At 41.0% G+C, this 24,810-nt stretch overlaps 1 protein-coding gene across 1 annotated transcript; it reads left to right on the forward strand.

Moving 5' to 3' along the window:
• The first annotated feature begins 1,803 nt into the window (after positions 1 to 1,803).
• On the forward strand, positions 1,804 to 23,783 carry LOC122234249 (zinc finger protein 420-like). The gene is made up of 4 exons (XM_042970022.1): positions 1,804 to 1,818; positions 6,924 to 7,050; positions 7,547 to 7,642; positions 22,075 to 23,783. Exons 1-4 carry the CDS (start codon positions 1,804 to 1,806, stop codon positions 23,781 to 23,783), a joined length of 1,947 nt encoding a protein of 648 aa, XP_042825956.1.
• Positions 23,784 to 24,810: the final 1,027 nt, after the last annotated feature.

A 24,810-nucleotide genomic window follows, 5' to 3' on the forward strand; every position in this document is an offset into this window, starting at 1 on the left:
ACAAAATAGATTTTTATAAGATGTCTCCTTAAAGCCTCTTGGTAACCACAAAGCAAAACCTGTAGTAGATACACAAAACATAAAGAGAAAGGAATCAAAGTACACCACTAGAAAATCAACAAATCACAAAGAAAAAGACCAAACGGGTAAGAAAGGGGCAAGTACTTCTACAACAGCTAAAAACATGGAAAACAATGACAAGAGTAACTCCATCCATACCTGTGTCAATACGTACTTTAAATATAGAGGGACTAAATTCTCCATCCAAGAGATTCATTGGCTGAAAGGAAAGAAGTACACAAATGAAGGATATGTGCTGCCTTTAAGACACTCACTTCAGGTGTAGGAACACACTCAGGCTGAAAGCACAGGTATGGAAAAAGATCTTCCATGCCAATGGAAAAAATGTCTTCAAGAATTCTTTCTTGGCCATCAGCTCTGGACCACCCCACTATCACCCCAAAACTTGCTCATTCGCATGTATCAGGGAAAGCTCCATTTGTAAACATGTGTCCTTCTGTGAAGCAAATGGAGGAGAATGTGTAAATTTACAGAAACTCTGATCAGTGGAGAAGGCATGGATTTAAATCTGGACAATAACCATACCCATGGTTACTGTGTTTTCCTTGTTCACTTCCCAAATGCTTCCCAAAAGGATCCTGTGTGGAGTTTGCATTAATAATCATTGCTGCTACCCTCCCCCTCAGATTCCCTCAACTGGTGTGGGTGGAAACAACAGTGTTGTTTTAGTGAAGTGCTCCAGGGGATTCTGTTATGGGATTTTTACATAAATACCCAGGATTCAGGGATTTGTTTTCTCAGCGATTCAAAGAATAAAGATGTGGACACAAAATGAGCAAAAGGCAAACCTTTATTACAGTATAACAGAGGAAGAGTAGTAGGAAAGCTCTCTTTACAGAGAGGGGGCGTTGTAATGTGAATACCAGTGACAATAGGCAAGGGCCTTTGTGGTATAAGGTTCTGGTCTCTCCCTCTTCCCTTCCCCCTTGTTCCTTCTCAAGTCCTATGCCTACTGGATTAACAACTCCAGGTGCTGGGTTTTCCCTCCTGATTGGCTCATTTCTATTCCAGGAGGAGTGGTCTATGGCCATACTGTTCCTTGTGGGTTTTAAGTTTTATCATCTACTACCAGTTTTTAGTTAGGTCTTTAGTCAAATTCCTGCAGGGGAATAGGTGGTGTCTGTCACATTCTTAAGAGGAACCTTACACCTGAGGGGGTTTGCGGTAGTCAGACATTCCCAGCATTGTTCCAAAATGTGTTTTCCCCACCCAGGGGCCTCAGGTCCTAATGGTTCCCTTTCTCCCTACTGAATCCCATCTTTTCCTATCAAAATGCTAAGGAAAGCCAGAGTTAAGTGGAAAGGCTTCCCATTAAGTTATCAGAGTTGAGTGCAGGCTTTGGCTCAAGGATCTGCGGTACAGGAGTTGGGGAGGGTCAGGTCCATGTAACACACTGTTCCTACGCTCAAGCAGAATTTGTGGGCTTCTGTGGGAGGAGAGCCCCCCCCCCCCACCAGGGGAGCCCCCCCCCCCTTGCCAAAAGCAGAGACAGGAAACTCAGAGGCTGGTCTTCAGGTGGGACACCATAGTTTCTGAATAGCTCCTGACACAAATGATGAGGAACTTGGGTCTTTTTTGCATTTCAAAGCCCTGCCTGCAGGTGACCGGGTTACTGGTGAAGAGGTTGCATTGGTGGCTTTAAAGGCATTTGCTCCCACTTCAGCTGGGATTTCTCCACAAAAATCTTCTGAGAAAACTCTTGAAGAGGAGAGGAAAGGAGAAATGGCCAATTCTCAGGTAAGCCTTGAGTCCATTGCAAGAGGACCTGTCACCTTGTTCTCAGGATAATCCATGCATGTAGAAATTGCAGGGCACCTGGGTGGTTCATTCAGTTGAGCATATGACTCTTGATTTAGGCTCAGGTCTTGATCCCAGGGACCTGCTATCCAGCCCTGCATCAGGGTTCCTTCTGAGCTTGGAGCCTACTTAAGATTTTCTCTCTCTACCTGAGTCCCTGTCCTCCATTTGCATGCATGCGTGGGCTCTCGCTCGCTCGCGCGCGCTCTCTCTCTCTCTCTCTCTCTCTCTCTCTCTCTCTAAATGAAAAAATTTTAAATACCAATGGTTTTATTTGTTTGGTTCTTATAGTTTTGCTTTAGGTTTTCACCTATTTTTTTTTTTAATTTTTTTCAACGTTTATTTTGTTGAGGCAGAGACAGAGAGCATGAACAGGGTAGGGTCAGAGAAGGAGGGAGACACAGAATCCGGAACAGGCTCCAGGCTCTGAGCACAGAGCCGGATGTGGGGCTCGAACTCACAGACTGCGAGACCACGACCTGAGCCGCAGTTGACGCTCAACAGACTGAGCCACCAAGGTGCCCCAGATTTTAACCTATTATTAACATTTCACAAATGATATTCTAGGTTATGTCTTCAGAACATTCCTCCCCTATATCCCAGAGACCTCTCTCCCTTTTCTCCAACCTGGCTTCTAGTAGGGCAAAAGCAGTTGTCACTTTGAATTAAATTCCTACAAGTATTGAAAATATTCCCTTTGTGACAGATCCAGAGAGGAAGGTGTTGAGGCCAACTGTCCTGTTGCTGATGGGGTTTGGTCCTGGGATACCAATCAAGGAAAACCATTCCCGTGTAGGTCTTCCCGAATGCTTTCTGTGCCCCGGGTAGACGAGGATTATGAAAATGCACAAATACACAAGATGGATATGAGGCACAGAATAACTTAGAATGTTCCTGCTCTTGAGGATGTGGAAAAGCTACTTTAAGATATCCTAGATATTCCAGGACATGACAAGTATATGTGGTAAAGTCTGTATAAATCCACTGTGTCCTTAACTTGTTTATATTGTGATTTACTCTTTGGGGTCTCAAGAACACACCGGTGATCCCCTGTCCTGAGGTGTGCCTTAGGCACTGATATCAATTTGTTTCCTTACAGCTGATGTTATCTTCTATTACTTGGGTTTGTGCTCTCTGCCAGATTCCTCCCCTGTAATGTTCATATTTTTCTCTTCAGTTGTAATGATTTCAGCCAGATTCCATGAGCAATTTCCAGGCACCATCACATTTAAACTGGAAATACCTTTCTCCTAGTTTCTCTTTTCTTGCATTCTTTTTACCTTGTAGCTATTTTTTCTTTTTTAAGTTTTTAAGTTTATTTTGAGAGAGAGTGAGAGCAGGGGAATGGCCAAGAGAGAGCCAAGTCACAAGTAGGTGACACAGGTCAGCACTGAGTGGGACAAGGGGCTCGAACTCACAAATCAAGAGGTCTTGACCTCAGCCTAATTGAAAAGTCAGAAGCTTGATTGAGCCATCCAGGCACCCCTTCCTCATAGTTTCTGAGGAGGAGGACAAATGCAAAAGAAATGTGGATAAAATGAAAACTTCTCCCAACTTACAACCCCGGCAGAAATACTCAAGACTGGCCAAGGAAGATATTCCTCAAGGAATTGACAACTGCTTTAATGCTGATGGTTTCCTAGAGGCAAACAGCAAGCTTAGCTTTAACCTAGACAGACTTCTAGGTCCTGGAAGTCTTCTTTAACATATTAAATCCCTGTAGAAACTAATATTTCTCCTCTCCCCCCGCAACTAAAAGTATATAATCAACAGCTCCTCTCAATCACCCTGTGGCTCATTCTTCCCACAGATCCTGTCCCTGTGCTTTTACACAAACAGCCTCGTTTACCAAAAAGGCTCAAGACTATTTCCTTGAACATTGACTCCTGGCCCACATCACATTAGTCCCCACCAGACAATGAGACCTCACTGTTGTGATGTAATGAGCTCTGGGGGTCAAGGTTCTCAATGAGTCAGACCTTCATCCTGTAGCTTTTTATTTTGCTGCATAGTCATGACACATGCATACTCTACTTACTTCTGTGTATTTCAAAAAACGAAAGAAGAATCACATAATTACCATGTTTGAGTATCTTAAAACCCTGAAATAAAACAGAGCACAAATGATGAATGAAGTAAAGCTTTCAATGAGGGGCACATGCATGGCTCAGTTCATTAAGTGTCGGACTTCCACTCAGTTCATGATCTCACCAATCCTGAGCAGGAGCCCAGCATCAGGTGAACAGGAGCCATGACTCTCTCTTTCTCTCTCCCTTTCTCTCTGCCCCTCCTGGTATTCTCTCTCTCCCTGTCTCTGCCCTCTCTCCTTTCCACCCTGTCTCTCTCTCCCTGTCTCTCTCTCCCTGTCTCTCTCTGTCTCTCTCTGTCTCTCTCTCTCCTTAGTAATGATTAATTAAAAAATAAAATTTAAAAAAGCTTTCAAATAAAAACTATATTAGCAGGTCATGGAGTACTACGGTCAAGACAACTCTTGAGATACTGTGTAGTGCCAGATAGTTTATTGAAGTAGCACAGGGCAGGACCCGGGGGCAGAAAGAACTGTACTTTGGCTGCATGAAGCTTATATGTTCAAGGGGAGGGTAGGTGCACAGAGTGTTCAATCACAAATGTTTCTTTAAATTTCTACGTGTAAAACTGCTTCTGCAAGATTTCTCTGGTGCTTACCATTCAGTTCAATATGAAGCAGTGGTGACATGTACCCGTGGTCATGAGACCCTGTAAAACTGTAATAACCAGGGATACCTAGGTGGCTCAGTCACAGCCTGGAGCCTGGAGTCACAGCTTGGGGTTCTCTCCCTCTCTCTGCCTCTCCACCTTTCACACCGTGCTTACCCACGTTCTCTTTCACAATATAAATAACCTTAAAGAAAAATATAGGAACCAGCCTTTATTTGATGAATGTCCACATAATACAACTGTATGTTAGCTTTCTGTGCTAAAGGTGAAAATTTTTCTGATTGTATCCCTCATCATACTAGAGTCAGAAATAACTGTTGTATTTGTATCTTAATGTGTGTTTGTGTTGATAGTGTGAGTAAAAGACCTAAGCACCATTATCTACAATTAGTTTTATGAGTTTCATGTCACTGAAAACATTTTGTTTGATTTTGAGGAAGAGAGAGGCAGGGGCAGAGAGAGAGAATCCCTAGCCAGCTCCAGACTGTCAGCACAGAGCCTGAGGTGGGGTTTGTACTGGTGAACTGTGAAATCATGACCTGAGCCAAATTCAAGACGTGGACACTTAACCACCTGAACCACCCAGGTGTCCTTCATTGAAAATGTTTCCTAGTCACCAGTATACTTTTCTACATTTAATATCTATACAACTTCTTTGAATATTTATGGATGTGAGCATGGAATGTATAAGGGTGATCAATTTTGTGTGCATACCTTCTTTCCATCATTCTTCAGGTTTGACACCTGCTATGATCATTTGGTTAGGGGCCCCTCCGTATATTTTAGGTGTCATTTTAGGCCAACTCCAGGTCAGATGACCTGGGTTAAAACCTGATCCCTACCACGTACTGGATACTTGAAAAAATATTCACATGGAAATAGAAGAATAATGTGTCTGTTGTCTTAGAATATGATTTATTTTCCAATAAGTTATGAAAAACTGTGAATGCTCTCTACTAACCAGGAAATGCTTGGAAAGGTTTATTGCCTTTCTTGCTATTCTAGTAGAACCCATAGTTGCTATGAATCCCATTCAGTTCCAAGTTCCCCAAAAGTTCTTGTCTTTGAGTTCTTCTTCGTTATTGAAATATGTATCTCTTGGCCCATAGACTAATACCTCGTTAGAAATGCAGACATCTACCCCATCTTAGAACTCCTGAACAGTATCTGCATTTTAACAAGATCCCCAAGGTCCTGTTGTGAAATTCTAATTCATATTAGAATATGCTAAGTACATTTGTCACTCCCCAGAACTTTCCATTTAAGAAATAGATAGCACATGTACTGTATGATGTAAATACAATATTCAAAATGTATATGCCTGTGTTGATGCCTTCATTTTAAAAATTCTCTCGAATAAACACAGTATTTATAAAGGTTCTTACCTCCAAGGTAAAGAATATGCTAGAGAATAATACTGGGTGACAAATAATCTTACCTCATCAAGCAGGAACCTCACCTAAGCCAGAACCAGTTCTCCTGATCTAACTGAACTAACAGAAGTTCAGTCGTTGGTGGATCACAAAAAAACTATACCAGGTGAGGATGTGAGCAAAGCAAAAATGATTTACAAGAAACATGGAAATCACAGGGAGGAAGTTCCAAATCAGATACTCACGGAGGAAGGGGGAATGGTGTCCTTTCATTTAGGGTTAGCGTGGATATTCAGAAAGGGGAGGCCATCATCTTATGTCAAGTGGAGTATAAGGTTGCACATAAGCCTTAAGAGAACAGTTGTGTACATACTCTGCATATTTCATAGGAAATGAGGTTTGTGCTCCTCCTTGGGTGAGATTTTAGTATTATAATGAGGTAAAAGGGAGCTCCTGGGTGGCGGAGTCCATTGAGCGTCCTACTCTTAACTTAGGCTCAGGTCAGGATGAAAGTCCTGAGGTCAGGCTCCACTCTGAGCATGGACCCTGGTTGGGATTCTGTCTCTCTCTCTCTCTGCCCCACCCCCACTTGGGCACGCTCTATCTCACTCAAAGACATAAGATTTAAAATAAAATGTATGTATGAGATGAAGGTTATGCATTTGCTTAGGTGTGAGTCAGGGGTTAATCTCCAACTGAGCTCATCCAAGCTCTTCCTCAGGGCAATCATTACGTTTTGTTGGATGGTTTCTGTTTCCACTACAGGAGACTATACCCATGGGGTGTTTTTTGTGAAGTAAAAGGTAAGATAGAAAAAGAGGTTAAGTAAAGTGTGGAACTAAGATCGGTGGGTACAAGCACAAGCATTAAAGTCAGGTCTTGGAGTCTGGCTGGTGACATTAACTGTCCCTTTCATTTGACCTAGCATTATGAACTCTGCCTGTGGCCACTTGATAAGTGTCTTTTTTATTGCAGGGATTGCTGACATTCAGGGATGTGGCCATAGAATTTTCTCAGAAAGAGTTGAGGTGCCTGAACCACAGTCAGTGGGAACTGTACAGGGATGTGATGTTAGAGAACTACGGACACCTCCTTTTCTTGGGTGAGGATAACTCCTTTCACGTTTCCCAAACCATACTCAGGGATTTGTTCCTTCCCTTGAAGACTGTCTCTTGGAATCTTCCTCTTTGCATGACTGGGATTCAGATCCCTGCAGTCAGGGAAAGAAGTAGGGGTTTGTGGATGTAGAGAAAAATCTTCATGGTGTTTCCTTTTCAGCTTTACCTTCCCTTCCTTAGGGTAACATCATCATTTCTGTACATTAATGATAATTCTAAAGGCTAAGTGGCATAAAATGGTATCTCTTTTGTCTTAAATATAGATTTCTACTCATTACTGTCATTGTAGTACTCGGAAGTGGAGGTCAAGATCTGAACATGGAAAATTTGTCCTGCATGTTCTAAAGGGGTTGTTGGGCCACAGCACTTGGGAAATCATTTTCTAGCTTCTACTCTGTCCTCTCTGCTCTGCTACGCACAATAGTGGATCAGAAGTTAGAATCTCCAACCACACTCATATTCTGTTTTTCTAATAAACAGGTCTTGTTGTGTCAAAGCCAGACCTGGTCATCTTTTTGGAACACAAGAAGGATGTCTGGGCCGTGAAGAGAAAGGAGACAGTAGCTACACACCCAGGTAGGTGGAAATGAAGCGGATGACAGAGGTGAGGTCCAGTTGTGAAGGAGGAACTGGACCTTAAAATGCGGTTGAGCAGCTCTGCTTGAATGGAAATTAGGTTGAAAAGGCCAGTTTCAGGTCTCTTCCTCTCACATCGGACATCTGCTTTCCAACATACCAAGCTTTCCATTCTCTAAGGATTCTCCTTCAGTTCCACGGAGGGTTCTTCACATCCACAGTGAGGTCCTCCATAATCTAATTGGTTCTCCATTTGCTTTGAGGTCTTGCGGAAATCTCTGTATTTCTGAGGAACTGTCCGCCAATGCATTTCTGACTTCTGTTTTGCTTCTTGTGTGAAGTGTGTCAGGATAGTGGTGGGCACCTTGAGGTGAGGTGCAGAAATCCCAGGAACGCTAGAGGGAGACATCACAAGTTTTCAGGTTGATCCTTTCCAGGATTAAGGTGGCTTTCATTTTAATCATACAAAATACAGACCCAGTAATCACATCAGGTGATAAAGCAACTCCCTAATATGAGGAAATCTCGTTCTTTGTTCCACTTCAAAAGTTCATTTCTTGGGTTGCCTGGTTGGCTCAGTTGGTTAAGCGTCTGGGTTGAGCTGAAGCCATGATCTGACAGTTTGAATTTGAGCCCTGCATCAGCCTCTCTGCTGTCAGTGAAGAACCCATTTGGGATCCTTTGCCTCTCTGTCCATCTGGCACATGTTCTCTGTTTCTAAAAAAAAAAAAAAAAAAAAAAGAAAGTTCAGGATGCCTGGGTGAGTCAGTTGGTTAAGAGTCCAACTCTTGGTTTGGCTCAGGGCATGATCTCAGGGTTTCTGAGTTCAAGCCCCACATAGGGTTCTGGGCTGACAGCCCAGATGGTGCTTGGTTTCTCCCTCCCTCCCACCATCCCTTCTCTCTCTCTCTCTCTCTCTCTCTCTCTCTCTCTCTCTCTCTCTCTCTCTCTCTCTCTCTCTCTCTCTCTCTCTCTTTGTCTCTCTGCCCTTTCCACACTTCTCTTTATCTCTCCGTCCAAATAAACTTTCATTTTCTTTGTATTAAGTAAAATAAGAAATTTCCACTCAATGTTTTGCATTCCTCAATGGTGAAATGATGTAAAGTACCTATTATTTTCATATAATTCTATATAAATTAATGCCATAGGGGAGCTAGGATATTTAGAAGTGAAAACTCACAGCCTATAAGAAAGTCTCAATTGTTACTTTATTTGTTAATTGAATCCTTTTATGAATTTATCTTGTATAATATGAAGTCCCTGTGACTTTGTCATATGTTTTCACTCTGAGTCGTTATATAGGAGATTCCTTTATGATGTATTATATCAAAAGTCCTGATATACCATGGGCATTTGCTTTATAAGAAGTGAGGCAGAGAATTAGGAAACATCCTATGTTTAGAAAAAGAGTTCATTATAAATGTAATTTCACGTGAGAAAAAATCAATTATTGTTTATTTACTCAGAATGTATCTGAATTTAACACCAAATATTTTTTTTAAAAAGCGATTGTTGGCCTATTTTACATTTTTGATTGTTTATTTAGAAATGAAAGGTTTTGGGGCACTTGGGTGGTTCAGAGGGTTGAGCATCTGACTCTTGATTTCAACTCAGGTCATGACTTCATGCTTTGAATTTAAGCCCTAAGTCCAGTTCTCTACCCAGTGTGGAGCCCGCTTGGAATTCCCTTCTCTCTCTCCCTCTCTCCATTTCTACTCAAACGTTTTACACACTCACAAAAAAGAAATGAAAGGTTTTTGTTTGCTTGATTCTAAAGAATGGATTATAGGGGACCTGCGTAGCTCAGTTGGTTAAGCCTTCAACTTCAGCTTAGGAAATGATCTTGGGTTTGTGACTTTGAGCCCCATGTCTGGCTCTGTGCTGAGATCTCACACAGCCTGGAGCCTGCTTCGGATTCTGTGTCTGCCTCTCTCTCTAAGTCTCCCTGGCTTGTGCTCTCTCTCTCTCTCTCTCTCTCTAAGGTACATAAACATTAAAAAAATGAACAATGGATTATACCCTGAAATCTGTGTGATAGGAGAAATCTATTAACATAACACATTGTTTAATGTCTTAAGTGCTTAATTCACAAAAGTTTTCATTAGAGGTTTCCATGGTTGATTTTAAGGAACATTCTTGACAATTATAATGCCTGTGAACACATGCCAGTAATTGAAAATGTTCCTTTTTCATGGGTACACAGTCACAGTTGAAAATTAGAGCTATAGCTAGGGGTGCCTGGGCTCTGGTCATGATCTCACAATGCATGAGTCTGAGGACTGCATTGGGCTCTGAGCTGACACCGTGGAGCCTGCTTGGGATTCTTTCTTTCTCCCTCTTTCTCTGTTTCTCCTCTGCTCTCTGCTTTAGGAGAGCATTCTCTCTCAAAATAAGCTTTAAAAAATATCTACATTTATCATGGGCCTCTTTTAAATACTTCATCATTTTTATGTAGAAATTTTTGGGTTACATTTTGTCTGGTCTTGCAATTCCATAATAATGTGCTTCCTTTTGTATGGAACTTGCCACAGCATTATTTAGGTGGGATTTTGCTTTTACCTTTGTATTTTGTTTTAGGGTCTCAATTTCCTTTTTAATTTTGTTTTTATGTCTTATTTCACTCTTGAAGGTGAGAGAGAGAGAGAGAGAATATGAATATGTGAGTGGGGGTGGGGCAGAGAGAGAGGGAGACACAGAATGTGAAGCAGGCTCCAGGCTCTGAGCTGTCAGCACAGAGCCCGATGTGGGGCTCAAACTCATTATCTGTGAGATCATGACCTGAAGGAAGTTCATTGCCCAACCGACTGAGCCACCCAGGTGCCTGATAGGGTGACAATTTTCAATTCCTAATGTTTTTGGACAACGTGAGTAAGTCTAACTCAGATAAGATCAGCTTTATGCCCTTCGCTAATAAAAGTATCTATGTACTTGTAGCAATATTACCTGTGCGTACTTGTGATTCATCTTGTGTATTTCTTTCCTTGATTAGTGGTAAATGAATGTTGTATCCTGTTTAGGTGAGTTATCATGCTAATAGAATTAATTTCATCATGTATTTATTGGTGAATGTAATGTCTGTATGTACTTTGATTCCAGTTACCTTAGAGATTACTTAAAGCATCTTAAAGGTATAACAAAATTTTATACATGCTGCTAGTGCAGAGCTCAACACAGGGCTTGCTTTTTTTTTTTTTTTTTTTTAATGTTTATTTATTCCTCAGAGAGAGACCAAGTCCATGCAGGGGAGGGGCAGAGAGGGAGGGAGACACAGAATCTGGATCTCCAGGCTCCTTGCTGTTAGCATAGAGCCCAATGCGGGGCTCAAACTCATGAACCCCGAGATCATGACCTGAGCTGAAGTCCAACACTTAACCGAATGAGCCACTGGAGCAACCCTCAACTCAGGACATGAATTCCCAAAATGGGAGACCACGCCTTAACTGAAATCAGGAATTGTACACATAACCGAATGAGCCACCTTCATGCACCTAACACACTGTTTTAAGCCGAGAGTGTCAACTTTATACAAATTCTTCTACTTATCATCTCTGCATCTGCACCCACTTTATATTGATGACATTACAAATTCTATTTTTATATTGCATATATTATTACCTAGATTTGATTTTTATGCTTTGATTTAAGAAAAAGACTGTAGCAGAAATAAATGTGACTTGTCCTACCTTGTTACAACACTACAGGTCTATAATTGTGTAAACATTTATACTTCTCAGAGCTTTAGGTTATCATGTGTTTTCAGTTACTGTTTAGAATCTTTTCAGCTCAATGAGGACTTTTTAAAAAAAAATTTTAATGTTTATTTATATCTTGAGAGAGACACAGAGACGGAATCTGAACCATGCTCCAGGCACTAAGTCGTCAGCAAGATAGTAACACAGGTCTTGAAGTCACGAACCGTGAGAACGTGACTTGAGCCAAAGTTGGATACTTGACAAACCGACGCACCCAGGTGCCCCTAGAAGGACTTTCTTTAACATTTCCTGTAGGGTGCCTGGGTGGCTCAGTCGGTTGAGCGTCCAGCTTCAGCTCAGGTCATGATCTCACAGTCTGTGAGTTCGAGCCCCGCGTCGGGCTCTGTGCTGACAGCATGGAGCCTGGAGCCTACTTCGGATTCTGTGTCTCCCTCTCTCTCTGCCCCTCCCCTGCTCATGCTCTGCCTCTCTCTGTCTCAAAAATAAATAAAAACATTTTTTAAAAAAGTTTAAAAAAACATTTCTTGTAGGACAGATCTGCTGATAAACTTAGAGGGGTTTTGCCTTGGCAAAGTCTTCATTTCTACATGCATGGAAAATAGCTGTGCCAGGTAGGGTATTCTTGGTGGATATTTTTTGATCTTTCAGTATTTGAATACATCGTTCAATGCTTTTCTTTCTATAACATCTACCGAGAACCCCACTAACAATCTTGTAGGAGCTCTCTTGTACAAGATAAGTTGCCTTTGTCAAGCTTTTCAAAATTCTCTTTTCACTGGTCATTTTTGGTCCGTTAATTACAACTGTGTTCATGTCTTGTCTTTTTTCCTTCAATTTTTATTTAAATTTTAATTAGGTAATATGCAGTGCAATATTGATTTCAGTATAATTCATTCAGTGGCTCATCATTTGCATACAGTGCTCATCATAAGAAGTGCTTTCCTTAATAGCCATCACCAAGCAAACTGTCCCTCACCCATCTCCTGCCATTGATATTTATCCTACTGTGAATTTACTGTGCTTGTGAACTTGCCTCTCCTTTCCACATACAGGGGAACTACAAGCCTTTAGTTCTTCATGGAAACTCGCTGCCCCCTTTCACTCTGCTCTCTTTATGGGGTCCCCATAATGTACACATTGGTCCACTTGTAGGTGTCCCATGTGTCCTGAGTCTGTCTTCTTTTCCACACTTTTCTTTGGTCCTCTTAGGTAATTTAAAACAAGGGGTCTCCAGGTTGCCCAGTTCTTTCTTGTGCTTGATCAAGTCTGTTGCTGACTCCTTAGTATATTTTTAAATTCAAAGATTCTCCACTTGAGCTCCCAAATTCTGGGTGATTGTTTCTTATACTTTGCCTCTTTGGGTTTCCATTCTGGTCATGCATAGTTTTTCTGCTCTCATTTAGTTACCTGTCTGTTTTCTCTTCTTCCTCCATGAGCATCTTTATGATGTTTTCTTCTTGAATTCTTGGTCATACCATTAATACTTCCTGATTAATTCAAGGTCAGTTTTGGAGATTTATTTCATTCCTGTGAGTGAAACAAGTACTTCTATTTCTTTATGGCCTTGTGGTCTTTTGTTGAGATTAGTGAATTTAAGAAAACAAACTCTGGGTTTAGGCTTATGAACTTGTTTGTACAGGAGAACACAAGTAATTGGTAACGTCTGAATTTTTGGAATTTCCCAGTTTACGGAAGTATAGTTACTTCTTTAGAGCCCATGATACCTTCCTCTGTTGTCCTCAGCTCTTTAGTCTCTCCAGTGTGTAAACAAAAGCTCACCTGTTGTCTGAGCAGCCATCACAGTGCATCCAGCAGGTGCCCTCATTCTCTCTGCTTCCACGTCCTTCATGACAGAAATAAGTCCCTCAGGCACCTGCAAAAAAGCCAGATCACTGAACATAGAGGTCACTCCTGTGTTTTCACCTCCTGATGAGAGGTAACTGTTTCCACACAGTGTTGCCAAGGAGTGTCAGGAAGGGTGAGTAGCTGTTGTGGGCCAGTGTCACAAACGTTGTCTCTTTGATGTTTTTCTTTGTCTTTTGTACTTGCCTGCCTGGGTGGGGTTCTCCTAATTGCCTTCTGGAGCACTCACAAGGTAACTTAGTCCATTTCTGTCTCCATGGAGGAGCAACTTCCCGGTCCTCCCTATTTCTCCACTGCTGATGTCCTGTGATGGGTGTTAATTTTGCATATTAGCATTTTCACATATATGCATGTGAGTGTAGTAAGTGAGAGACCTGATTGTGTATCTTTTACTTGTGTCTTTCCATAACACCATAGGCCTATTGGCAAAGTTAGGTAAGGAATATTCATTTTAAAGAGTGATGTAGGAACAATGAGATACCACCTCACACCTATCAGAATGGCTAACATGAACAACTCAGGGAACAGTAGATTTTGGCAAGCATGTGGAGAAAGAGGATCTCTTGTGCACTGCTGGTGGGCATGCAAACTGGTGCAGCCACTCTGGAAAACAGTATGGTGGTTCCTCAAAAAATAAAAAAAAGAACTACCCTGCTATCCAGCAATTGCACTAATAGGTATTTACACAAGGGACAAAAGTATGCTGTTTCAGAGGGGCACATGCACCCCAGTGTTTATAATAGCACTATCACCAATAGCCAAAGTATGGAAAGACCCCAAATGTCCATGGATGGATGGATAAAGAAGATGTGGAGTATATGTGTGTGTGTATATATATATATATATGTGTGTGTATATACACACACACACACATATATATATATATACACACACACATACATACATACATACACACACACAATGGAGTATTACTCGGCAATCAAAAGTAATGAAGTCTTGCCATTTGCAAGTCCATGGATGAATTGGAGAGTATTATGCTTGGCCAAATTAGAGAAAGACAAATATCATATGACTTCACTATATGAGGACTTTAAGACCCAGAACAGATGAACACAAAAGAAGGAAAGAAAACATAGTGTAAAAACAGGGAGGGGGACAACACATAAGAGACTCTTACATATGGAGAACAGAGGGTTATGGGAGGGGTTGTGGTGGAGGGGTGGGCTAAATGGGTAAGGGGCATCAAGGAATCTACACCTGAAATCATTGTTGCACTATATGTTAACTAACTTGAATGTAAATTTAAAAAATAATAGAAAAATTATAATGAACAAAAAAAATACCTCAGGCACCCTAGAGTATACTCCATACTGATTATTTCCTTGCTCTGGCATTTTCGGTGCCTGTGAATGTCCTCATACTTGCTCACTCATGTCCCAGTGTACCTGCCCCACCAACATGCATCCAACCATGTCCCATGCAGCAAAGGAGGCAATGGAAATCTGACAGGACTTAGAGAACTGGATCTGAAGTCTTTCTGTTTCCATTCAGGGAAGGCCCTCCTCCCCAAGTCACTACTCCCTCCAAGTCTTGGACCAGAATTGTGATATATGGGTTAGTCTAATTAGAAATCATAGCACTGGTGGACACATAAGATATTTGCAAACTGCTCCCATTCTCTGAACTGTTTCACAGTATTTGACAAAAAGGCCATCACACTTTGCCCTGAAATTAGCCCTTAAATTTAGAATATCCTTAAACGTAATGCACGGGGATTTATTCTACATGCACATGGACCGCTGAGGAAGAACCGCATGAACCTGCAATTACTGATGGTCTTAGGGTAAAAGCCAGCAAGTACAGATTTATAATGAGAAGGCTATATTTGGTCTCTTTACAACATATAACATGTACTAATGTGTTGTACAGATTATGTTATTAGAGTCAGTTTTACTTATGAAGAAAGTAAACCTGTTGTGTATGGTGAGTGTGAGACCACACGAGCATGATCACAAACAGATTTCCAAGAGTCACTTATCTGTGGCCAAGTCAAGGATTTTCTCTGACTTAGTTCCTGCAGAGGCTGTCAAACTTAGCTTTCATCAGAATCATCTGGAGTACTTGTAAATTTTGGAATAGTACTAGAAGGGTACTGGAAGAAGAGAAAAGGAGGTAGAAAAAATATTTGAAGGAATAATAACCAAAACATTCCCTATTCTGGCTAAGGAAACAGATCCAGAAGGCACAGGGGCACCTGGGTGGCTCAGTCAGTTAAGCATCGGACTTCAGCTCAGGTCATAATCTCACAGTCCGTGAGTTTGAGCCCCATGTCAGGCTCTGTCCTGACAGCTCAGAAACTGCAGCCTGCTTCAGATTCTGTGTCTCCCTCTCTCTCCCCCCCCTCCCGTGTTCAGGTTCTGTCTCTCTCTGTCTCAAAAGTAAAAACTTAAAGTTTTTTTAAATAAAAAAAAAAAAGATCCGGAAGGCACAGAGAACTCCCGTTAAAATCAACAAAAGCAGGCCCACAGCAAGATATATTAGAATTAAATTTTCAAAATACGGTGATAAAAACTCTTCAAAGCAGGAAGACCTCTTTCACTTATCAGGGAGACCCATAAGGTTACCTGGTGATTCTTCAAGAGAAACTTGGCAAGCCAGAAGAGAGTGGCATCATCTATTCCACGTGCTGACTGGGAGAAATAGGCAGCCAGGAATTCTCTATCCAGCAAGGCTATCATTCAGAAGGGAAGGAGAGACAGAGTTTCCCAGACAAGCAAAATCTCAAGGAATTCCTCATCACTGAACTAGCCCTTGCAGGAAATGTCAAAGGGGAATCTTGAAGTGCAAAGAAGACACCAAAAGTGACACAGAAAAAGGATCAAGAAAGTTTCTAGAAACAATGACAAAACTATAATAAAATGGCAATAAATATGTATCAATAAATACTTTCAATGAAAACGTACTGTACATTCCAACCAAAACACAAAGGGTCTCTGGATGGAATAAAGCAACCAAACAAAAACAACAAAAAATAAAGCCCAGGCCCATCTATGTGCTGCCTACAAGAGACTCCATGCAGACCTGAAGACACAGATACAAAGTGAGTGTGATAGTCACAGCTAACATCATCCTCACCGGGGAAAAACTGAGAGTTTTTCCCTGAGATCGGGAACACAACAGGAATGCTCACTCTCACCACTGTTGTTTAACATAGTGCTGGAAGTTCTAGCATCAGCAATCAGACAACAAAAGGAAATCAAAGGCATCAAAATTGGCAAAGATGAAGTCAAGCTTCTGCTTTTTGCAGATGACATGATATTATACATGGAAAATCCGATAGACTCCACCAAAAGTCTGCAGGAACTGATACATGAATTCAGCAAAGTTGCAGGATACAAAATCAATGTACAGAAATCAGTTGCATTCTTATACACTAACAATGAAGCAACAGAAAGACAAATCAAGAAACTGATCCCATTCACAATTGCACCAAGAAGCATAAAATACCTAGGAATAAATCTAACCAAAGATGTAAAAGATCTATATGCTGAAAACTATAGAAAGCTTATGAAGGTAATTGAAGAAGATATAAAGAAATGGAAAGACATTCCCTGCTCATGGATTGGAAGAAAAAATATTGTCAAAATGTCAATACTACCCAAAGCTATCTACACATTCAATGCAATCCCAATCAAAATTGCACCAGCATTCTTCTCGAAACTAGAACAAGCAATCCTAAAATTCATATGGAACCACAAAAGGCCCTGAATAGCCAAAGTAATTTTGAAGAAGAAGACCAAAGCAGGAGGCATCACAATCCCAGACTTTAGCCTCTACTACAAAGCTGTAATCAAAACAGCATAGTATTGGCACAAAAACAGACACATAGACCAGTGGAATAGAATAGAAACCCCAGAACTAGACCCACAAACGTATGGCCAACTCATCTTTGACAAAGCAGGAAAGAACATCCAATGGAAAAAAGACAGTCTCTTTAACAAATGGTGCTGGGAGAACTGGACCGCAACATGCAGAAGGTTGAAACTAGACCACTTTCTCACACCATTCACAAAAATAAATTCAAAATGGATAAAGGACCTGAATGTGAGACAGGAAACCATCAAAACCCTAGAGGAGAAAGCAGGAAAAGACCTCTCTGACCTCAGCCGTAGCAATCTCTTACTCGGCACATCCCCAAAGGCAAGGGAATTAAAAGCAAAAGTGAACTACTGGGACCTTATGAAGATAAAAAGCTTCTGCACAGCAAAGGAAACAACCAACAAAACTAAAAGGCAACCAACGGAATTGGAAAAGATATTTGCAAATGACATATCGGACAAAGGGCTAGTATCCAAAATCTATAAAGAGCTCACCAAACTCCACACCCGAAAAACAAAGAACCCAGTGAAGAAATGGGCAGAAAACATGAATAGACACTTCTCTAAAGAAGACATCTGGATGGCCAACAGGCACATGAAAAGATGTTCAATGTCGCTCCTTATCGGGGAAATACAAATCAAAACCACACTCAGATATCACCTCACGCCAGTCAGAGTGGCCAAAATGAACAAATCAGGAGACTCTAGATGCTGGAGAGGATGTGGAGAAATGGGAACCCTCTTGCACTGTTGGTGGGAATGCAAATTGGTGCAGCCGCTCTGGAAAGCAGTGTGGAGGTTCCTCAGAAAATTAAAAATAGACCTACCCTATGACCCAGCAATAGCACTGCTGGAATTTATCCAAGGGATACAGGAGTACTGATGCATAGGGGCACTTGTACCCCAATGTTTATAGCAGCACTCTCAACAATAGCCAAATTAAGGAAAGAGCCTAAATGTCCATCAACTGATGAATGGATAAAGAAATTGTGGTTTATATACACAATGGAATACTATGTGGCAATGAGAAAGAATGAAATATGGCCTTTTGTAGCAACATGGATGGAACTGGAGAGTGTGATGCTAAGTGAAATAAGCCATACAGAGAAAGACAGATACCATATGGTTTCACTCTTATGTGGATCCTGAGAAACTTAACAGAAACCCATGGGGGAGGGGAAGGAAAAAAAAAAAAAAGGTTAGAGTGGGAGAGAGCCAAAGCATAAGAGACTGTTAAAAACTGAGAACAAACTGAGGGTTGATGGGGGGTGGGAGGGTGGGGAGGGTGGGTGATGGGTATTGAGGAGGTCACCTTTTGGGATGAGCACTGGGTGTTGTATGGAAACCAATTTGACAATAAATTTCATATATTAAAAAAAAAAAACAAAAAAAAAGTGAGGGTGATAGAGAAACCTTTCTCATGCAGATGAAGGTCCAAAGAAAGCCAGAGTAGCAATACTTAGGACAGACAAACCAGATATTTTGTTCTTGTGTGGCAATTACCCTGCTTTGGTACCAGGGTAATGCTGGCCTCCTAGGGTTATTTTGAATGGGTTCCTTCTATTCTGTGTTTAAGATTTTGATGAAGAGTGCCCAAAATTTTATTTTCTTTTTAATGTTTGTTAGAATTGACCAATGAAGGCAAGAGGCTGTGGGCTTTCCTATGCTGGGAGGTTTTCTACTCCAAATTCAACTTGTATATTTGTGATGCTCTAAGAAGATTCCTTATTTCTTGAGCTCAAAATTCATTTCTCAATCTTGGTAACTTGTGCGTTCTTTAAAATTTTTTCCTACTTTGTCTAACTTGTTAGTATATCATCGTTGATAGTGATCTGTTATCACACTATATATTTCTGCGGTTATCTGTTGTGAGGTTTCTGTTTCATCCCTATTGGTGCTTGAGTTACCTTTCCTTTTTTCTTATAATGGAGTTGGAGAATTTCCATTTTTGTTTGTTTTGAAAAACCTGGGCATTATTTTCCATGTTATTGTTTATTCTGGTCTCTCATTTCTAATTTTTAAGTTTTTAGTTTTCTTTATGTGTTTATTTATTCTGAGCAAGAGAGAGCGCGTATGCAAGCTGGGGCAAGGGGCAGAGTGGGAGAGACAGAATCTTATACCCGGGACTTGATTCCACAACTCTGGGATCATGACCTGAGCTGAAATCAGGAGTCAGACGCTTAACAGACTGACCTACCCAGGTGCCCCAACTATTTTATGAATTTCTGATTTTTCCTTGGTATTTCCTTCTCCTCCTGCAGAGCTGAATGTGGGGCTTGAACTGGCTAACCACGAGTTTGTGAACTGAGCCAAATTCAATTGCTCAAACGACTGAGGGGCTCAGGCACCCCTGTTGTTGTTTTTAATATTTATTTGTTTTTGGAAAGAGAGAATCCCAGGCGGGCCCTGTATGGACAGCACAGAGCCCGAGAAGGGACTGGATGTCACAAACCATGAGATCATGAAAGGAGCCAAAATCAAGAGTCTGATGCTAACCTACTGAGTCACCCAGGCGCTCCTTAAAGGCAAAGACCTTTTTGTGTGTTTCATTCACATTGCAGAATTTGGGTTCCCAATTCTCCAGTTTACATTTGCACACACATTCATTGCCAAGTGATTGTGGGAAGGGTGCACTAGCAGAGGGAAATTTGAGAGAGCCACAACTGCTGGCCTATGAAGCAGACTCAAGCCAGAAATACTGAACTCAGACTATGTGCCTTAAAAAGTCAGCAAAATAGTGCCAATCATTCTGGGTGACCTTGGGGAGAAACAGGCATACTTGCTATTGGGGGTGAAATTTTCTAAGTAGCTGTGGAAGGCAATTTGGTAATATCTAGCAAAATTATGTATACTTTTTCATGTCTTCGCTAACAGTTTTCCCTCAAATTTACCTACACAGTACTTGCAAACTTGCACAACAGTGACCTTCAAGTATTCACCACCCCTATGTAAAAGCCAAAGATTGGGAACAACCCAAAATCCTTTGGTAGAAAACCAATGAAGTGGAATAATGCCCAACTATAAGGAAGGAGGAAAATAATCTGCATTTATAATTTCATTTAAAAAAAAACACTTTTGGAGAGTATCTAAGGAAAGAAAGCTTTGTATTTTGGTAGAGTATTAATAGGTGGATACATGGAAAATTATACGGATAATAATTTTATAATCCTTTAAATGATAGGAGGGAGACTTTTCTATCATTTTAAGATTCTCATCCTTAGGATCTATTAAAAACTTGAAAGTCAGTGTAAATAATAGTGTCACCTAAGAAAATAGCTTATTCCAATAAAGCAACAACCAGTATTCTCCCCTTGGACTGTAGTTCTCATTATATCGCAATTGTTGGCAAGTGTTCAATAATATCCTGCCCAATGCCATTATATTCAAAATGCGCCCAAAGCCATAGAGAACCACCACGAGGTGAACCGGGAAACTGAGATGCTGCTTGCACACAGTCTACCCCATCTCAAATGAGCCCCTCCCCTGACGATGGAGGCTTGAGCCCCAGTATTGCCTCTGGTCCTGGCAACCAATGATTCTGCCATGACAGGCCTGCAAGGACCAAATGTGCAAGGCAGACCACCCGTTGTAAATAATCAAGCCCTCTCACCCTGTGGAGCTGTGCCAACTTCCCCTCCTGACACTCCAAATACGAGGAAATCTATGTCTAGTTCTTCAAAATCAGAGGCACAGTTGTTGTAACAATCATTTCTTGGGGATGTGGAAAAGAGGAGAATGATCTTTCCTCCAAAATCTTGGGCAGGAGCTGCTTTCTGACCACAAGAGTACTGGTACAGTTCTCAAGGCTGTAAGGGAGGGCATCAAAATGCCATTGTGGTACATGCCTGGGCTCTTGCTCTACTCTCCAAATGAACTTGGACAGTGTGCCAAAATGCACCTTTCTTTCCCCCAGGTACCCAAAATCTCTATGCTGTGTTAAACACCCCAGATTGATATGTGGGTAGGTAAGTAGGTAGCTAGATAGCTAGGGAGACAGACAGACAGACAGACAGATGTCTTCATGATGGAGTCCTGGTAGGTTTTATCTTTTTGGAAAGTCATAACCATTCTTTGTTATCTACTTCTTGCCAGATAATTATCTATTGTGGGCTAGATTTATTTTTATTCCTATGGGATCAGTTATACTGTGTCTGCCTTCACTTCTTCACTTCTGATTTTAGTTAGTCTTCTCTATCATTCTGACTTCATTAGAGACAGGTCTGTTGACTTTGGGGGGTTTTCTGAACACCAACCTTTCTGTTGTTGATTGTTCCTATTTTTGCTTTATTCTACAGTTTTCATTTCTGTCTTAGGTCTCAATTGCCTTTCTTCTGCTAATTTTGAGCACATATGGTACTTTCTTCACTTTCTGAGACATAAGAACGTGATTTGTGCTACAGCACGAGATACTACAGAATTCTCTACTAAGCTATGTGGTCAATTCGTTGTGTGCAAGTTTACGTGTCCATGGAAGAAGGAAGTCCTGGTGATTTCTTCTTAGCTGTCTTCCTGATATTCTGATTGATTTTAAGGTTCTATATTAGAAGTTGTCAGTACATTCCTCTGAGAGTAGTACCCCAGAATGATTTTACTTTTCTCTTTTTTTATCTCAGTCAGCTATATTTTCACATGGCACTGAGACATTCCTGCCAAAGTCGTGCATTGACGCTTCGTTCCAAAAAGGATCATGAGTAGATATAAACATAGTTCCCTTGAGAATGTACACTTAACGACAGACTGGATCAAGGTTGGGCAGAGTGAAGGGCAAAGGTATCTGGGGACTCCTTTCCCAGAGAACGATGATGAATGTAATAGATATGGGGAAGTCTTTTATCAAAGTGCCAACCTTATTCCACACAGGAGTATCCCTAAGAGAGGGAATCTTTATAAATATATTGAATGTGGGAAAAATTTTAACCAGTCTTCCAATGTTGGTGGTCATCAGAGGATTCATGAGGGAAGAAACCATTGCAGATGTAATATGGCAATGTCTTTAACCAGTCCTCAACCCTTACAGGATATCAAATAATTCATACTGGAGAGAAAACGTACCAAGATAAAGAAGATGGCAAGTCCTTTATCCGGCCCTCTTCCCTTACAAGACATCAAAGAATTCATACTGCAGAGACACCTTCCAAAGGTAAACGATGTCGTAAGACCTTTAGGCATCATTCACAACTTTCTCAACATCACAGGATTCATACTGAGGAGAAACCTTATCAATGCAAAGAGTGTGGCAAGGCCTTTAACTGGCGCACAGCCCTTAGGAGACATCACAGAATCCATACTAGAGAGAAACCTTACCAATGTAAACAATGTGGCAAGGCCTTTCGGTACTTCTCAAACTTTATAAAACATCGCAGAATTCATACTGGAGTGAAACCTTATAAATGTAAAGAATGTGGTAAAGCTTTTAACTGGCACTCAGCCCTCAAGACACATCACAGAATCCATAGTGGAGGGAAACCTTACCAATGTAAACAATGTGGCAAGGCCTTTACCCGGCCCTCAGCCCTTACAGAGCATTACAGAATTCATACTGGAGAGAAACCTTACCAATGTAAAGAATGCAATGAAGGCTTTTACTGGCACTCAGCCCTTAAGTTACATCAGAGAATCCATAGTGGAGAGAAACCTTACCAATGCAAAGAATGTGGCAAGGCCTTTTCCCGGGCCTCAGTCCTTACAGAACATCACAGAATTCATACTGGACAGAAACCTTACCAATGTAAAGAATGTGGTAAAGCCTTTAACCGGCTCTCAGCCCTTACGATGCATCGCAGAATTCATACTGGAGTGAAACCTTACCAATGTAAAGAATGTGGCAAGGCCTTTTTCCGCCAGGAACATCTTGATGTACATCAGAGAGTCCATACTGGACAGAAACCTTACCAGTGTAAAGAATGTGGCAAGGCTTTTGGGTTCATCTCAAACTTTATACAACATCGCAGAATTCATGCTGGAGTGAAACCTTACAAATGTAAAGAATGTGGCAAGGCCTTTTCCCGCCAGGCATATCTTAATGTACATCACAGCATCCATATTGGAGAGAAACCTTACCAATGTAAAGAGTGTGGCAAGGCCTTTAAAGTGCACTCAGAACATACTCGACATCAAAAAATTCACAGTGGAGAGAAACCTTACCAATGTAAAGAATGTGGCAAGGCCTTTAACAAGCAATCATCCCTTAGACAACATGAAGGAATTCATACTGGACAGAAACCTTACCAATGTAAAGAATGTGGCAAAGCTTTTAACTGGCAATCGGCCCTTAAGAGACATCACAGAATTCATAGTGGAGAGAAACCTTACCAGTGTAAAGAATGTGACAAGGCCTTTTCCCGCCAGGAACATCTTGATATGCATCACAGAGTCCATACTGGACAGAAACCTTACCAATGTAAAGAATGTGGCAAGGCCTTTTCCCGCCAGGCACATCTTAGTGTACATCACAGAATTCATACTGGAGAGAAACATTACCAATGTAAAGAGTGTGGCAAGGCCTTTAAAGGGCACTCAGAACTTACTCGACATCACAAAATTCATAGTGGAGAGAAACCTTACCAATGTAAAGAATGTGGCAAAGCCTTTAACTGTCAATCAGCCCTTAAGAGACATCACAGAATTCACAGTGGAGAGAAACCTTACCAATGCAAAGAATGTGGCAAGGCCTTTACGCACCACTCAAGCCTTACCAACCATCACAAAATTCATACTGGAGATTGACCTTACCAATGTAATGAATGTAGCAAGGCCGTTCCCTCCAGGCACATCTTAATGTACATCACAGAATTCATCTTGGAGAGAAACTTTACCAACATAAAGAGCGTGGGAAAACTTTTGATTACTGTTCAACTTTGACTTATTAACACAATTCATACTAGAGCAAATCTTCTAAATGTTCAGACTATGACAGAATTTCTAAGGACTGCTCAACTGTTATTCCACATCAGATAATTCATAGTGAAGAGTAATGATACCCATTGGGAATGTGGCAAGATACTAAAGCAAAGCTTAAACCCTGATTCTTCATTAGAGAATATATACTGGAGATGATCTTACCAATCCAAAGAATTTGGCAAGCCTTTTAATCAGTACTCAAGCCTCCAACATCACAGAACTCATACTGCAGAGAAAACTTACAAAGAATGTGGTAAAAAACGTTTCAGACTGCTCAAGCCTTACTCATTACCATAGTTCCTGTTGCACAGAGACGTTACAAATGTAATGAATGTGGCAAACCGCTAGCCTGGACCTCACAACTGCCTCAGTATCATAGTTATGACACAAGAACAAAAGTATAACATATAAAGGGAGCGGCCATGCCTTTAACTGGAATTCAGTCATGACTCAGTATCTCCAAATGCCTACTTGGGGATAATGTATAAATAAGGAAAGACCTTTTTAAGTATACACTTTGGAAAACAAAGCCATATAGAGAGGAAAGTAACCTGAAAGATATAGTTAGTCATCTAATTATCTGAACATCAACTGTCAATAAACGTCACAATTCACAGTAGAAAGGAGTACATCGGTCACTCTATTCAGACGTTCTTCTCCATAAAAATCCTTAACCATATGGGATAAAACAAAGTTGAACACTTAGATATCGAATATGCGGGTATGCCTGAAAATAGACTGGGGCTGTTTTTTGCATAGGAATAAGTAATTTCAATGTGTTTTTGTTTTACCTTGGCCCTCTTTAAGATGTTGACTACAAGTATTAATGTATTGGTGCTCCCAAATCACTTCA

This window comes from Panthera tigris, chromosome E2 (assembly GCF_018350195.1).
Source record: "Panthera tigris isolate Pti1 chromosome E2, P.tigris_Pti1_mat1.1, whole genome shotgun sequence".
Lineage (NCBI taxonomy): Eukaryota > Metazoa > Chordata > Mammalia > Carnivora > Felidae > Panthera > Panthera tigris.

Bases quoted from the DNA above. Each gene is read 5' to 3' on its own strand.
- LOC122234249 (XM_042970022.1), top strand. The intron at 7,051-7,546 runs GTGAGGATAACT...TCTAATAAACAG, and splicing joins CGGACACCTCCTTTTCTTGG to GTCTTGTTGTGTCAAAGCCA. The intron at 7,643-22,074 runs GTAGGTGGAAAT...CAACCCTTACAG, and splicing joins GACAGTAGCTACACACCCAG to GATATCAAATAATTCATACT.